Source organism: Lathyrus oleraceus, chromosome 3 (assembly GCF_024323335.1).
Source record: "Lathyrus oleraceus cultivar Zhongwan6 chromosome 3, CAAS_Psat_ZW6_1.0, whole genome shotgun sequence".
Lineage (NCBI taxonomy): Eukaryota > Viridiplantae > Streptophyta > Magnoliopsida > Fabales > Fabaceae > Lathyrus > Lathyrus oleraceus.
Genome location: NC_066581.1, coordinates 488,742,783 through 488,755,194, shown reverse-complemented (window position 1 = coordinate 488,755,194; position 12,412 = coordinate 488,742,783). Strand labels below are relative to the sequence as shown.

At 37.4% G+C, this 12,412-nt stretch overlaps 1 protein-coding gene and 1 pseudogene across 1 annotated transcript; both read right to left on the bottom strand.

Moving 5' to 3' along the window:
* Positions 1-208: 208 nt before the first annotated feature.
* Positions 209-2,377, bottom strand: LOC127131796 (uncharacterized mitochondrial protein AtMg00810-like). The gene is made up of 2 exons (XM_051060700.1): positions 1,870-2,377; positions 209-423 (listed from the first exon to the last, which is right to left on the bottom strand). Exons 1-2 carry the CDS (start codon positions 2,375-2,377, stop codon positions 209-211), a joined length of 723 nt encoding a protein of 240 aa, XP_050916657.1.
* Positions 2,378-3,625: 1,248 nt separating this feature from the next.
* Positions 3,626-6,232, bottom strand: LOC127131794 (uncharacterized; annotated as a pseudogene).
* Between the last annotated feature and the right edge of the window lie 6,180 nt (positions 6,233-12,412).

The window sequence follows — 12,412 nt, the reverse complement described above, 5'->3', positions numbered from 1 at the left end:
CAAGATCATCATTGCCAAGATTCCTTTCCAAATCTAGTCTTCTTTGGTACACATATTTCCACTTTTCAACATTTTCCACATAATGAAACGAAATGTTATTGATGGGAACTTCAGGCACATTTGCAGGAATCTTTTTCTCAGCAACTCCCTTCTTAGTTGAAGGCATGATGTCTTGAATAATTTGTTTGATGTCATACTCAGACTCAATTTAGGGCATTTCCTTCCTTTTCATAGACCTTTTCTTGGTAGCAGGAGTCACAACTTTGCTCCATTCTTTTGCAGGTCCAACACCAACACTTTTCTTGGATGCGTTAGAAAGCTTGGTTGTAGACACAATAACCTTCCCTTTCCTATTCTTTAATCTTTTAGCAATACCAGGGGCCAATTTCTTCCCTATAGGCTCATCATCAGAATCTAGATCATCTATATTGACAATATCAGTAGACTGATACTTCTCCACACCAACACTTTCCTATTTGTCTTCTTTGTGGGACATACCCTTCACACCTTTAATAGACATACTTTCATCATCATAATTATCTTTCTCACCACCAATTAATTTGGCTTCAAACACATCCTTTTAGGAGTTCTTATCATACACATCCTCTTGACGTTTTTTAGGAGACTCAATAGGAACAGACTCATTGTCAGACTCACCATGAGAGTTTTCTTGAGTGGCTTTGATAGGATGATCAGGTTAGGCCAAGGATGTTGTGACATCTGGCACAACACTAGACTCAGGGTCAGCAACCGGAGTTTTAGAGAGTGACACATGAATACTTTTATCAACAGTGTCATTAACAGCAACATTCAAACTAGATTAACCTAGGGTCTTTTCAGCTCTAGGGTTATCTAGACTTATAGTTTCAGAGGCAGATTTTCAGATGTTCCAACACTACCCACAACATTTGCGATGACATGACCTTTAGCAGAGGTAACAACATCTGGTTCTACATTAGGGGTTTTGATAGGTTCAAGATACAAACTTGTCATAGTATGGGGTTTCTTTTCAGCAATAGAAGATTCAACATTCTTAACCTCACTAGGGAGTTTTTGAACTGACACATAGGGGGTAGAGGCTTCACTTACCTTTGAAGGCTTAACCCTTTTTCGTAGAGGGAGTTTTAGTTTCTCTCTTTATTGGAACACGTCCTAGAACAACAAATATGGGATTGGCATCGATGATAACATCTGAAGAACGCTTTCTGGAATTTGCATGTGTAACCCTATCCTTTGATGGAGTTAGGGCCACTTGATCTTTGTAACTTTTTCTGGGTGTTAATTCTGAGGCTTTAGACATCTTGGATTCTTTGTCTTCGACAAAATTTATGTTGAGATTGATGGTATGAGAGGGTGTTGGCAGATGAGGATAAGTAAGAGCATTGTTGAACAGTTTTCTGAGTTTAGAGAGAATGAGATCGAAGAAGTAGGTAAACGAGAGTTGATGGCGTGTTGGAAGTAAGTTATGGAAAGTTTGTAATGATTTCCCTGAAATATCGTGCACCACTAAATGGAAGGAATAGAAAGTATTTATTGCACGCCTCCAAACCTATAATTGATATAACTCCTCAAAAGTATAAATTCCCAATTCGCCCATTAACTTCTCAAACTAATTTGCATCCGAAGCCTTAGTAAATATATCTTCTAGTTGCTTCTCGGTGGCCACATTCTCAAGAGTAACGATTTTGTTCTCAACAAGATCCCTAATAAAATGGTGACAAATGTCAATATTCTTTGTCCTACTATGTTGAATGGGATTCTTGGATATAGTGATTGCACTCAAATTGTGACAATATAATGTCATAACATCCTGTTTGACATTATATTCCTTTAGCATTTGTTTCATCCAAACCAATTAAGAGCAAATACTTCCTGCTGCAATGTACTCAGCCTCAGTTGTAGACAAGGACACACAGTTTTGCTTGTTGTTGAACCAAGAGATAGGATTGTTTCCCAAGAAGAAACATCCTCCATAAGTGATTTTTCTATCATCAGCACTACCTTCCCAGTCAGCATTACAATACCCTACAAGCATGGAATTAGTGTTATAAGAATACATCATGCCATACTCACTAGTACGATTGATGTATTTAAATATCCTCTTCACTTGAGTAATGTGACTAATTTTAGGCTCAGCCTGATATCTAGCACATACTCCTACAGCAAAAGTGATGTCTGATCTGCTAGTTGTGAGATACAAAATACTACCAATCATACTCCTGTACAGACTTTGATCCACATCAACACCTTTTTCATCTTTAGTTAATTTCAAGTGTGTTGATGTAGGTGTCCTTTTCTGACTAGCATTTTCTTGGCCAAACTTCTTCACTATATTATTAACATACTTGCTTTGAGAAATGAAGATAGTATCATCCATTTGTTTAACTTGGAGACCAAGAAAACAAGTTAATTCACCTACAAGACTCATCTCAAATTCATATTGCATTTGCTTGACAAAGCTTTGGACCATCTGGTTTGACATCTCTCCAAACACAATGTCATCAACATACATTTGAGCTATCATGAGTTTACTATGCTCTTCTTTAACAAATAAGGTCTTGTCTATTCCCCTTTTCCTGTGGCCATTGTTGAGAAGAAACTCATCTAACCTTTCATACCAAGCCCTGGGTGCTTGCTTCAATCCATATAGAGCTTTCCTTAGTTTGTAAACATGGTATGGAAAACTAGGATCTATGAACCCCTTGGGTTGTTCAACATATACTTCTTCATTTAAGTATCCATTCAAGAAGGCATTTTTCACATCCATCTAAAAACTTGAACTTTAGCATGCATGCCACTCCTACGAGAAATCTTATGGATTCAAGATGAGCAACATGAGAAAAAGTCTTATCAAAATCAACTCCTTTAATTTGGATATATCCTTGAGTAACAAGCCTAGCCTTGTTTCTGGTCACAATTCCCTTTTCATCAGATTTGTTATTGTAAATCCATTTTCTGCCAATAACATTTGTTCCTTCAGGCCTGGGTACTAAGTCCCACACTTCATTCCTTTTGAACTGACCTAGTTCTTCATGCATAGCATTAATCCAGAATTCATCTGTTAAGGCCTCCTTCACATTTTTAGGTTCAAATTTTGAGACAAAGCAAGAATTAGATATCACATCTCTGGATCTAGTGGTGATCCCTTCATCAAGATTTCCAATAATGAGTTCCTTTGGATGATTTTTCTGAATTCTAATGGAGGGACCTTTGTTGGCTTGAGGATTATCTGGTTCAGTACTTGCTGGCTTAATGTTGGACTCAAAGTCAGACTCATTTTCTGGAACATTACTCTGCTGAGATGATGTTCCAACATCTTCGTCGACATCTGTCACTTTCTCAATGGTTGAATCATCAACCACAATATTAATGGATTCTATTATGACTCTGGTTCTTGAGTTGAAAACCCTATAAGCTCTGTTATTTGTAGAGTAATCAAGAAATATCCCTTCATCGCTTTTGGGATCCATCTTTCTCCTTTGTTCTCGGTCATCCAGGATGTAACATTTACTCCTAAACACGTGAAAGTATTTAACATTAAGTTTTCTCCCTTTCCATAATTAATAGAGTGTAGATGATGTAGCAATTCTTAGAGTGACACGATTGTGAATATAGCATGCAATATTCATAACTTCAGCCCAAAATGATAAGGAAGATTTTTTGCATGAAGCATTACTCGAGATGATTCTTGTAGAGTTCTACTCTTGCGTTCTACAACTCCATTTTGCTGAGGAGTGATGGGTGATGAGAATTCATGACCAATACCGTCAGTAGAGAAAAATTCAAAAACAATGAAATTTTCAAATTTCTTGCCATGGTCACTTCTGATTCTAACAATCACATTTTTCTTCTCTTTTTGAAGGCATTGACAAAGGTCTTTGAAAACCTCAAAAGCATCTGATTTTTCTTTGATAAAGTTCACCCAAGTAAATCTTGAAAAATCATCAACAACCACATAGACATACCTCTTTCCACTAAGACTTTCAACTTGCATCAGCCTCATTAAATCTATATGAAGAAGTTTTATAACTTTGGAAGTAGTATGATGTTGCAACTCCGGGTGTGACATCTTGATTTGCTTCCCAATTTGACACTTACGACACACTTTATCATCCTCAATTTTGAGCTTTGGTAGACCTCTAATAGCTTCTTCTTACACAATCTTCTTCATACCTTTAAGATTCATATGTCCAAGCTTCTGGTGCCACATCTTGACTTCATCTTCCTTGGACATTAAACATGTGGAAGAAGTAGTTTCTTATGGTACCCACAAATAACAATTGTCTTTAAACCTAGTTCCCCTCATTAGAACATCATTTTTCTCATTGGTAACCAAGCATTCTGACTTGGTGAAATTGAATTTTAAACCTTGATCACATAATTGACTAATTCTTATCAGATTTGCAGTCAATCCTTTCACAAGAAGAACATCATCTAGTCTAGGAAGTCCAGTATAAACTAACTTTCCTACTCCATTAATTTCACCTTTAGCTCCATCACCAATTGCGATAGAATTGATGGAATAAGACTTAATGTCCACTAAATACTTCTTAACCCCTGTCATATATTCAGAACATCCATTGTCGAAGTATCAGTCTTCTCTGGATGAAGCTCTAAGAAATATGGGCTATAAGACTTGTATCAATAACCTTAGGTTTCCATTCATTTCTAGTTTTAATCATCAAATGATAAACCCTGGGTTGTGTTGGATGTTTAGGATAACCATACAGGTTGTAACAAAAGGTTTTATATGACCATATTTACCATAATAATGGCATTTCCAAGGCAAGAACTTGGCTTTAGTTTGAGTTTCTTGATGTCTGGCAGGATGTTGTAGCATTTGGACGGACATTGTGAGCTCATACTTCCTTTCAAAAGGAATAAATTTTGTCACAAGGGTTTTTCCTTGTTCATTTATAGATTGGTAATTAAAACCTATACCTTTTAAGTTTCCAGCCATTTTTCCAACTTGAAGAATTTCATCTAACATATCAGACGCATTGTTCAACATCCTTATGGATTTGATCATGTTTTCAAGTTTAGAAGTCAATAAGGTTACCTCATTTTGAAGATCAAAGATAGTAGATAAAAGTTTCTCTTTTTCAGCCTGCGGATGAGCTATGATTCTCTTCTACTTTTCTCCTATCTTACAAACCTATTCACTTCTAGCACAAAGCCCTTTGTAGGAAACAACCAATTCTTCTTAAGAGACCTCCGCATCACAGGAATCTTCATCAAATTCATATCTACCAGTGAAGGTTGTAACATGCTTAGCAGTTTCATCATCAGGTTCACTTTTAGAATCATCATCATACCAAGAAATAGACAAGCCCTTCTTTTGTTTTTTGAGGTACGTGGGACATTTTGATCTAATTTGACCAAAACCCTCACATCCATGACATTGAATACCTTTTCCTTGATTTGGCTTATCCTCTTTTCTTAATTTTCTCTCAAAATCATTGTTCTAACTGATGTCGAATGACATGTTCTTGACATTTGGTCATGGCTTCCTATCCATTATCTTCAACACCTTATTGAATTGCCTTCTAAGAAGCGCAATAGCATTAGAAATTCCTTCATCATTCTCCAACTCATATGGAACCTCTTCATCAATAGTGTTAGAGATAAAAGTTATGCTCTTGTTCTTCTTTTCAGATCTATCACTAATAGCCAATTCAAAAGTTTGAATTGACCCAACAAGCTCATCCACTCTCATGTTGCAAATGTCTTGGGCTTCTTCAATAGTTGTGACCTTCATGTCAAACTTCTTTGGCAATGACCTGAGAATTTTTCTAACCAACTTCTCCTCTGACATCTTCTCTCCCAAGGCACTAGATGTATCGATAATGTCAAGAATATTCATGTGAAAATCATGAATGCACTTGCCATCTTTCATCCTGAGATTTTCAAATTTGGTGGTGAGAAGTTGAAGTCTTGACATTTTTACTTTTAATGTGCCTTCATGAGTGGTTCTGAAGATTTCCCATGAATCTTTGGCCATGGTACATGTATTTATTAATCTGAATATATTTTTGTCAACCCCATTAAACAATGCGTTCAAAGCTTTGGAGTTTCCAAGAGAAAGTTCACCTTCTTCCTTAGACCAGTCCTATTCTGGCTTCAGATCAGTTGTCCTTCACCACAGGGTGTTCATAACCTTTGATAACTTCTTTCCAGGTTTTTCTATCCATAGATTTTATAAAAGCCATCATACGCGCCTTCCAGTAATCATAGTTGGTGTCAGCCAAAATAAGGGGTCTGTTAACAAATTATCCTTCCTTATCCGTAGTACCAGAAAATATCTTCCCTGGAGCTCACCCAAAATAGAACAGGGTGCCTGCTCTGATGCCAATTAAAATTATGGCTTGTAAAGATCATATGTCGTATACGATGTCAGAACACTAAGATGTCGAAGTCAATGTCCAGACATTAACTACACAAACAACAATAAATAACTTAAAGTAAATTGCAGGAAGTAAATAACAAAAGCTATTTATTAATCCAGTTCGGTGCAACGTCACCTACATATGGGGGCATCCAAGCCAGGAAGGAAATCCACTATATTAATATTAGTTTGAAGTCCTATGTAGACAACCTCTTGTTTGCAGACTTTGCACCTAATCAATATTTATGATATTTCTATCTAATACTCTCCTCTTACTTCCTCTCAATCACACAACTCATGATAATAAAGATAACAATCAAAGAGGAGACACACTCCAATAAACAGAATCCATTCTTGCTTAAAATCTTAAGGTGATACAAGAGGGGCTCACAAACAACAATGAACATACTACAATCTAATTCACCCTATCATGCATCTGGAAGACCTGCTTAGGTTTAGAGCCTTCCTTTTAAATAGCCTAAGAGCAACATGGGCTTGATGAATGATTCGCGCTAAATGATCAGCGGATCCAAAATGATCTTCAGTGCAAATCAAAGAAGAGAATATAACATTTCCTTAAATGTTTTGACATCCATTCTTAGGAAACACGACAAAGCTTGAACCGACCTTTGATGCTTTTAGAAACATACGCTTCTTGGACCGCAATATACATGAATCATATCTTCAGCAAATATTGAGCGATATCACGCTTGAAACAAATCTTCCAAGAATACGAAACAAGGCACACTACGATGTGACCAACCTGTCAAGACATCTTATCCAACATCTTGCTAGAACAGTTGTTTTAACAAAATGAGGCTAATCACAATACAATCAACCTAATACATAACATGGAAGAAAGGAAGATCATGGTGAGCTTCTAGTATTCTTTCCCTCTGTCATCAATTTTTTATTTGTAATTCCATTAAATTTTGGTAATTGGTATTTGTATATTCGATGAAGAATGAGGAAATAATCATCCAAATAAGACGGGGAATCTGAGTCACCTTGACTATTTCTAGTCCTTCAAACACTTCAATGTCGCCAATGTTCTTCCTTCGTCTAATATGCCGAGGAATTTTCCTCGGCCTTCTCATCCAAATTCTCGAGGGAGAGATGCCTTGAGGCATGCTAGAGATGTCGGTATCCTTGGCAATTCTCGACGGGTATCGCATATGCCAGGTCCTACAACTTTTGTCTTCTTGGCTAGGCCGAGACCCAATACTCCCAAAGAGCATTTGGAATCTACTTTGGAATATGATTTCTCTTACCTTGCTAACCTGACCATCGAGGCTTTCAAGGAGGAGTTATTGAATCTTGCATATTACACTCGACGTGGTTATGCCATTCAGGCCATTGGAGGGGACAATCGTTGGGATGCTTTCTTATGCAATCAGTGTCGTGAGGAGAAATGACTACTAGAGGATAGTATATGTAACTTGACGCTTCAGCAAGACATGTCTCTACAAGATGTTCAAAAGGCTTATATTTCTTTTACTATGATATATATGTTGGTGTAAGCCCTAGAGGCCAATATTTTTGGTACTTGTATCGAATTATTTATTAATAATAAAAAAAGCTTTTTTCTTTTTTATGTTTGTTAAATAAATTCCTTAGAATAGCTAGTTCGTTTAATGTATCAAGTGTGACTTAATCATGAGATCCCATTAAACATAAGGACATTATTCTTAAAGTATCCATAGTCGAGCTTTATTGTGAAGTGGGATAATATTAAAGCATTAAGACTATTATGTATATAGACTTATGATCACATCCCATGGATCATGGATAAGGAGTTATCGAGTCTTATACATAGGTATGAATATTAAGAGTAATATTTATACTGGATTGACCCAGTATGAGAATACTATATAGAATGTTATGCAAAGTGTCATAAGTTATTCTCAAAGTGATAGTGGTGTATACCACCCTTCGACCTGAAACCACTATGGACCCTAGATGTAGAGTTGAATGCTTTATTGTTGATCAAATGTTATTTGTAACTGGATAACCATAAAGACAGTTGATGGGTACTCCATGAAGCATGCTGAAGGACATGATTGACCTAGATGGAATTTGCCCATCCTGCGTAACAGGATAAATGTCTAAGGGCCCAATATTGAACTGGACAAGGATGACACAATCTATGCCTTGTGTTCAATATAGACCTAAGGGTAAAAGGGTAATTGTAAACACAAGTATTATCACAAAAAGGGATTTGTCATATCACATGACATTTTCGTGTCTTGGGTAGCAGTGATGTGTTACTAGATACCGCTCACTGTTTATTATATTAAATATATGATTTAATATAATTGTCAATGTCGCGAAAACCTACAGGGTCACACATAAAAGGACGAATTTATGAGAGATAGAGTAAATAAAGAACAACGTAAGATACGATGCACTTAAGTGAATTGTGGAACATCGTAATGTACGGTGCACTTAAGTAGAATACGAAATGTGGTAAGGTACCACACGCTTAAGTGATTTTTGGTATACCATAAGATATGGGGTCACATACACTTAAGTGGGATTTTTAAATTGCAGCCCACACAAGTGGTTCTATAAATAGAACCCTTGTGCAGAAGCATTTCATTAGAAGAAATTTTGTTTCTCTCTCACTCGAAGCCTTCATTCGTAGCAGCTAGCACTGAGACTGAAGGAATTTGTTCATGTGGACTGAGTAGATGCGTTGTCACCATTCAACGTTCGTGATCACTCCTTAGATCTGCATCAAAGATTTCAATCGCCATAAGAGGTAACGATTTCTATCACTGATCATGCCCATTCATAAGGATCACTAAAGGAGAAAATTTTAATTTTCATTGTGTTTTGGATCGCCATTCTTCTTAAATATGATGCATTGAATGTATTTAATCTCCCCGACTTGTTAGTTGATCAGGTAAATCTCTTGGCGAGGGAAATAGAAAGAAGAATAAAGTTATGGCCTCCGCCCATGTCACTTTATATGTTACAAAGGCATATCTTTCCTCCGTTCAGGAAAATCTTGAAAACTTGCGCCTTAAGAATGTCGCTTTGATCCAAAAATTAAATGAATCGTCCATTTCCGGTCTCACATTCATTTATGAGTCCTTTGAGGATTCTTTGTTGCAAGTGGAGTATTTTTACTCTCCTCTGCATATTTCGAGGGAGCAGGTATCGTCGTGTCAGACTCTTAAAGATGGAAAAGTCATCTCGCTTAGAGATTAGTTGTGTCTTTCTCTTTTTTTTTGTTTTTTTTGTTGCGAATGTAATACCCTGCACCGGGAAATATTAGTAAATGAATTTGACATTGAGATATTTCTTTTTACTAATTAAGGTGCATGTGTTTGATCCTAAGTTAATTGCTCAGGGCTTTGCGTTAATTCACTAGTTTTTTCTCGAAGTTTATTGGACGTCTCTAGGGTTATGCCCAGCCAAGGGTTGATACCCCTTCCCCCTAGATGAAAATATGGTCCGAGTTTGATATGTGGAATACCTACGGAGGCCTCTAGAGTGGCTAGATACCATGAGTGGGGTTGGGTGATTATAGTTGTTCTAGTGGTTTTGCCATTTTCTTTGTGTATGCGCTTTGCATTGTGGGGTTTTAATTTCTTTAGTAATACACCTGTGGCGTTTATGACAACACCCTTGAGTTTTTGTATCGAGGCTTCGATCTTTTTGGTTGTACCCCAGACTCGTCGTTACCTTACATGGTTACAAAGAAAAGAGATGTTTTAAACAAATGATTTGTTCATTAAAATGGAAATATTGGTATACACTTTGGTGAGTTAATCAATTATACAAAGAAACAACAACATAATAAGGTTGTATACATAACCAAGTGGGCCTTCCTCTACTTATTCTCCATGGTTTGTAGATTTTCAAATTATCCACTCTTGCTTACTTGTATGACATGGTATGTTCTTCCTGTATGAGGCCGAACATTTATGCTCCTTAGATGGCTACGTTGAGCTCCAGGTTCTAGCACTCTTCTTGGTCTTATTGTAATGCATGATAGATTAGTTTTTCTCCTTCTAGGTCAACATTAATTATGACCGGCTCACCATGAATGTTGTGGAATTTTAGCTTGAGATGAACTGGGGATGCCACTATATCTAGAGCCTCCGCAAAAGGCCTATCGAGTATGCAATTATAAACGCTCTTGCAAGAAACCACAAGGAACTCTGAGTCCAAAGTCCTGACATTTTTTCCTTATCCCACATATATCATTAGCTTAATGTATCCCCCAATGACGATTGTTATGTCGTTGAATGCTTGCAAGTATGATCCTTCGTATGGCCATAAATTTTCTTTATTCAGGCGAATCTTTTTGAACATATTTGAATACATTATATCGCACGATCTTCCTTCATTGATTAGTATCTGAGATAAGTCAAAGTGGCCGACTGTGGCAGTTATGACCAAAGGAAAAATATCATTCAGGACTCCCCCAACTTTCTCGATATCCCTGAAACCAAGCATTGGTCTATCTAGGGTCTTAGGTGAAGTACTTCCATCTTTCTTATGAACGGCCATCAATTCTGAAATCTTCCTCTTCATCATCTCTTTTAATTAGACGTTTTCTAGGGGAACACCTTTAGTAATGGAAGCAATGTGCTGCCGTTTTCCCTTATTGGCTTGTTTCTCTTCACTTATAGCCCTTTCATCGTTATTCACAACATCAACAACCTTGGATGGCGACTTGTTCTTTGGTGATTCCCCTCGGTCCCTCTTTCCGCATTTGGTATACTAAGATAAGCAACCCCTCTTTATCAAACCCTCAATTACATATTTTAGTTGGATATAGTCGTTGGTGGTGTGGCCATGGCTCTTGTGAAAGCGGAAATACTCTGTCTTATCAGTCTTAGAGGATTCTCTAACCGGAAAGGGATTTTCGAACCCAACCTTCAAGAATTTGGTGTTTTCATACTCTTGGTATATCATCTCCCAGGAAGTGTTAAGGGGAGTATATTTGTCATACAGACTGCAGGTCCCTTAGTTGTACTATTCCCTTCGTCGGTTAGATTATTTTCCAAATGTTGAGTTGAAACCTGCATCTATTATTGTTCAGTTATCAGCCTGAGAAATAAGTTTTTTCTCAAAGTTAATAAAGGGTTATGCCATGCTCAATAGTTGCTTCAGACTATGGGCCTCCATACGCCCCAATTTCTACTTGAAGGAGCTATCCTGTTTCAAACTATTCTCAAAGATCCAACACTTAAGGCTCTCTTCAGATCCTCTTACACCTACTTCCACAACCACTTGTATAAGACGGTCGATGTATGACTATATGCTTTCCTTTTCCCCCTGTGTGATTCTGTTTGGGGCAGTAATTGTCATCAGTTGCATTTTTCTAGTTGTAAACGAGCAGTGAAGTTCACACATAGATCAGTTTAAGAATCAATGCTCTTGTCCGACAAAGGTTTGGGCCAGTGCTTAGTTGACCCTGTCAATGTCAATGCAAATAGTTTTCACTTTACCGCTTCATCGACATGTTAGTAATTCAAAGGGTCATCAACATCCTGCACATGTTCGTCGGGATTTCCTTTTTCATCACACTCCTTCAGCTTCTGCGGTTTCTTTAGCGATTTTGTTATCTGGCTATCCAAGATGCATGCACAAAAAGGATGTTTCTGCTGGTTCTTCGTCGGTGGTTTCTCTACTTGTTCCTTAAAGGGAACGTGACTGTCCCGGCCTCCTCCGGGGATGTGAGGATAAGTTTGATGTCTCTTTATCTTTTGATGATTCATAGTTTTCGAAACCGCGTCCCAGTGAGATACAATCGGCTTAAAGATGATTGTTTGACTTCTTCTGGAGGAGACTTTCTGCATAGTGTTACCTTTTGGGTTAGTGTTGTATAGACTTTCTTCAAGACAAAGCAACCTTCTTCTACTGCTTACAAGTTTTGTTGCCGAACTATATTATACATACTATTCAACAACTTGTTTGCGTCTTGTACTCTGAGATAACTTGTAAAAACTAGAAACCATGCAGTGTTTCCAATCTCGATTCCGCCAGCAGTGCATAAGGTCTGAACGAAGG

Coding starts and splice junctions, on each gene's coding strand:
- LOC127131796 (XM_051060700.1), bottom strand. CDS start 2,377: ATGGATGATACTATCTTCATTTCTCAAAGCAAGTATGTTAATAATATA. Junction 424..1,869: donor TGAGTACATTGCAGCAGGAA/GTATTTGCTCTT, acceptor TTGTCAATATAG/ATGATCTAGATTCTGATGAT.